Source organism: Gavialis gangeticus, unplaced genomic scaffold (assembly GCF_001723915.1).
Source record: "Gavialis gangeticus isolate Ggan-Ray unplaced genomic scaffold, GavGan_comp1, whole genome shotgun sequence".
Classification (NCBI taxonomy): Eukaryota; Metazoa; Chordata; order Crocodylia; family Gavialidae; genus Gavialis; species Gavialis gangeticus.
In genome coordinates, this window is record NW_017729024.1 from 121,978,879 (window position 1) to 121,983,729 (window position 4,851).

Genomic DNA, 4,851 nt, shown 5'->3' on the forward strand with positions numbered 1-4,851 from the left:
TGCATTTTATTAGGTTATCCTAAATCTGACAGTGTTTTTATTGGTAATGGATGTCTACAGCAGACAGATGGTTTGATAGTGAGCAGTTTCTAGAGTGTCTTGAGTATTTTATAGTTTTGGGCAATAAGTGAAGGGTGAACAGATTAATTCTGTTTGTACTCCTGAGCCAAAAAATGGTCTCTAGCAATGAAAGTGTAATGTTTTCACCACTGCCCACTTAACCCCCAGTTTATTTTGTACTAGAAGAGCTAGACAACCAGGCCTATCCCTGAATGTCACAGAATTGGGGAAAGTGTCATAGGTAGAGTGTTCTCATTCCTTTGTTGTTTAATTAAGTTATGGCTGCTACCATTTCTATAAGACCTAGATTTTCATCTCTTAAGAAATATGTTCATTTAAACTCCTGGGTTACCAATTTAAAAATCTGTGTATGTGGTAATTTGTTCCATATGAGTAACAGTGTCCAGGAAGATAATACTGCATAACATAAGAGGAAGATCTTTTGCATTTTCAGAGCCATTACTTTAATTCCAACAGTATCATAGCAGAAAGGCAAAAGAAATGGCTGGAGATGCAAGTAAAGTTGGTCATGGTGAAAATACAAAGTCTGAGATATGACTTCAAAAACTGATCACAAAATCTTGAACAGTTAATTAATTAAGTGAGGAAAAGAAAGTGAACTAGTTAGCCCAACTGTGCATTTATTACAGTACAAATCCAAAGGAATCATAAACATAAGCCTGCAAGGCTTTTGCTTTTTCAGGCTTAAAGATTAGTTTACCTTGATGCAAATCAACTTGAGTTGGATCAGTATTCGTGATCTTGCATTCCAAGACAGTGATGCTTTTGTAATTTACAAAATAGATTACTCTTTCTTTTGGCCAGAGTCCTGTCTAAATATGTTCAGTCATACAAAACCATGATAAAAATCTGTTTCTTTTGTCGGTGACAAATCAGAAGGTATCTATTTATGCAGTAGTAAACACCCTGACAATGGTAAGCGACTTTGTGTGATTGGTGGTGTTAGATGATCTCTCTTGTTGTGCTTACTGTTCCAGAAACAACTGAAGTCCTTCCTTTTAGTATCTTCCTCGTGGACCTGGTCAGAAAGACCTTCTCCTTTTATAGGCTGCAAATATTTAGGCTGTCTCTTTAAAGCAAAAGTAATTAATCTTAACGAAGCACTGTCAGCCTGGTTTAAGCTAAGCATTTTGTTTTGAGAAATGAGACAATATTCTAAATATTTGATATAAAAAAATGGAATGTAAGATTTTACACATTCTCCTCTGATCTTGAGAACCTGTAGTACATTTAAGACTCTGATCGTATCCCTATTAGGAACATTCCTAGTTTTGGTTTGTTGTCAGAGGTGGCTAAGTCATTGACTTGTTAACAAGTTAATGCTAAGTCTTTTCCCCTGTAGTTGAGGACACTGAATTTCTCCTCAGGAAGAATGTTACAAGATAATCTAACAAGCAGTGGGCTTCCATGATGCCATAGGAGATGACCCACAACTTGTGCATGGTGTAACATGAGGAGGAAGTGGAGAGGGAGGTGATTTGTGTCTTCTGCAAATTTCATAAGAGGAAGGAAGTGCTTGGTCACATGTCACTTCCTCTAAAGATATAATTGTTTGTAAATTCTGTGGGTGTCAGAGGGAGCCCAGGAAGACTTCTTCCACTAAATGCTTTATGACATGTTACCATTTCTAGGTACCAGCAGTGTTTTTATGGGGTCAATCTGTCCAGTCTCCGCAGTGCAGCTGTGGATGAATACTTCAGACAACCTATTGTTGTAAGTAATTTTCTTCCTCTCCTACCTCATCTACTCCACAGAGTTTCACATGCGTCTATCTGGGAAATCTCTAATGGTCACACTTGGCTTTTAAATTGTAGGAAACTGTTATCCAGTAGGTCAACACTTACGCCCGTGCCACCCTTATAGGCTCAGTCCTACACATAGCTTGGTATAATAAGTTTGAAACTTGTAGCATCAGTATCATCAGTACAATATATTTAAGTACCCAAATAGAGATCTAACATCCCCAGATGTTCAATATTTGACTGTTTACTCCTTGCTACTTAAAGGAGGAGTCAATTGCCCTGTTGACTGTCAGACCATTGCCCCAACTATCTTGTCTTCATAACCTGCTGAGGATTTTTGAAGCAAGCTTATGTGGGTTCTGTTACAGTATTTAAGATGATCAGATTCAACTCTCCTTAGTTTTATCAACTTTCTACTCTTCGGTTTCTTGGATACTCACTGCTAAACTGCTCACATCTTGCCACTTCTCATGTGTTTTCTTTGGATCTGAGACTGTTGGTACTTTTCCAAAATATGAAACCTGTAAATTCCATGGTTTCACTGCTTAGAACATGAGCCTCCCCAGAGTTCACAATCTCCAAAAGAGGCATTAGAGCTTTATGCTGGAATGTGCAAAATGTCTTTATTTTTCCCTTCCCTCATCTGTTGCACCAAGTAAAACAAAATTAAAAGGTAGCCCTGTGACCATGTTTCCACAGAAAGGCAGGAATCCCTTTTATACATAACTTTTCCAATTAAATGTCTGCCTCAGAATGAGTATCTTCCGTTCTGTTCTTTCTCCTTCTGTGAACTCTCTAGTGATTCACGCCTCTGGTGGATATGCCTACCTTTCAGTCAGAGGCATGACTACCGCTTGTGTGGTTTCAAACTAGCTAGGTCAGCATAACTGACTATGGGACTCAGCATTTGCCTGCAAAATCTGTGGGAGCCTATGGAAGAGTAAGCCTGCTTTGAGCTCTGTACTGCTATATCTACACTGCTAGCAATGCCTGAACTAAATAGTTCAAAGCTAGCTCAAGCATGTCTTTGCAAGTAGCAGTCACTACGCTGCACATCAGTGGTTCTCAACCATTTTAGATTCAAGGCTCCCTTCATTAGATTCAAGGCAAACCTCAGAAAATGCCAGCTCTTAGCTTTCACTTATTTCTTGATTGCAAAAAAACCCAACCAAAACAATTCTTCTGTTGCAAAGAACCCAGCGGCTATGTCTACATGAGCAGGGGCATGCACTTGCAGCAGCGCAGGCAGTAGCAGCACAAATTTGTGCCACTACTTTATACTGCAGTGCACATCCTTGCTCATGAGGTTTTCAGATGTACACATTTTCCTGCTGCTTCATGTGCTGTAGGGTGGGGCTGGCTGGGGCAGAGGGTGCCGCAGCCTGGGGCTCCATGGCGTGCAGAGACATTTGTTGTGACGCATTGTATTTTGACATGCTTTGCACTGCTTTTTCTTTAGGGTTTTTTTTGCTACTGGGAAATCACAGTAGCAAATTTTGCCCCAGTGCTGGAAATTAGTAGCAGGGGCTACGGTTTAACATGCAACACGTGCAGTTTGTGGCACGGCAACGAGATGTGTGGTGTCACAAACCACATGTGCCTGCGTATCTGGCCAGAAAGACCACAGAAAGTCAGAATGTTTTGGACACGGTGGATTCCTGTTTGAAATCTCTGGGTTTATCTTGTGAATTACATGAGCATGTTTGCACACCTCATATTGTGTCGTACACTTAGCGGGATTGCACAACCCCACAGGGTGCCACAGCACCCTAACTGAAAAGCACTGCTATAGACCATCCTAGTGTTAGTTATACACTGCTGGCATTCCACTATTAGCGAGTTGAGCCAAACAGTAGAGATGAAGCTTATTGTATTATAAACTGAGCCTTTTTCAGTAATCTTTTGTTTTCTTATTTTATGCCTGTCCTTTTAAGATAAAAAGGCATGTATTATTGAATCCACAAATATAAAAGTTAAAAAGAAAAAAAAATCTCAGGATTTGCCTCTTAGTCCTGTAGGCAGTCTGCAGTCCCTTTTGGGCATTGGTAGTGTTTATCGTAAAAAAATCTTATGGTATGTTTTTTGCGTTGATGGGAAGCTTGTGATCAGTGAAGAGTCTGGATTAGTGGATGTACAAAATAATTATATGGGGAAAAGATGTTTTGATTTACTTCTGTGCTGACTGTTCCTAACTTCACTATTATAGCGCATTCTGCATAAACGGTTCTGTTTTCACATATGTTTACATTTAACTCTTCAACATATTTCCAGAATGCTTAATTGGGGAAACACTGTCTAGCAGTGGAGGGCAGGTTAAATTGTGTTTGTGTGCGAGGGAAAGAGAGAGAAAATGTAGCTTTTTTTTTTAAATAAACCCATGGTTTAGTAGCATCTTTTTTCTCCCAATAAAATAGATTCGTAATGTGTGAACTACCAAATGTATTCATTCTAGGTAATGCAAAGTCTACCAGAATGTTTGAACAGCTGTTACAGAAAATAAATAAAATATTAAATAGAGACTTTGTGTGGCAGATGACTAGTTTACAAGTTGATAAGACAGAATGATTGCACTTTTGACTTTTTTTCCTCAGGACACTTTTGACATTAGAATTTTGATGGCACGGACAGTGAAGTACACTGTTAATTTTATGGATGCTGTGGAAGAAGATTTGCACAGGTTGGTATAGATTGCTGTCACAGTTGTCTTCATTTTTAAAATTATTTGGTAATGTGTTTTGAGCTCAAAGACAGGAAAATACTGATGGTACTGAGCTATGTTCAAAACAGCAAAGTAATTTGTTTTGTTCTAGTCATTAGGGCTGTGCAAAACTTCAGTAGACGATTTGATTTGTAGGAGATTTGGCCCGATTTGGCAGCCAAATCAATCTCCAAATCCAAATTGAATTGGAAGACCTATTAAAAGGTCCAAATCGAATCGGAAGCCTCCAAATTGATTCAGAGATTTTCAGGGAGATTCGGAAGGCTTGCTGCAAACAGGAACTGAGAAGAGGAAGGGAGATTGTGGCTC

The 4,851-nt window shown here is 39.2% G+C and overlaps 1 protein-coding gene across 3 annotated transcripts in view; it reads left to right on the forward strand.

The window, feature by feature from the left end:
- Window positions 1-4,851, forward strand: part of CARM1 (coactivator associated arginine methyltransferase 1) — a 200,552-nt gene that overhangs the window by 159,892 nt on the left and 35,809 nt on the right. For all 3 annotated transcript variants that reach the window (XM_019517637.1, XM_019517636.1, XM_019517635.1), the window contains exons 8-9: window positions 1,713-1,794; window positions 4,415-4,500. In XM_019517637.1, the coding sequence (XP_019373182.1) occupies window positions 1,713-1,794; window positions 4,415-4,500 (168 nt within the window). The remainder of the gene's footprint in view (window positions 1-1,712; window positions 1,795-4,414; window positions 4,501-4,851) is intronic.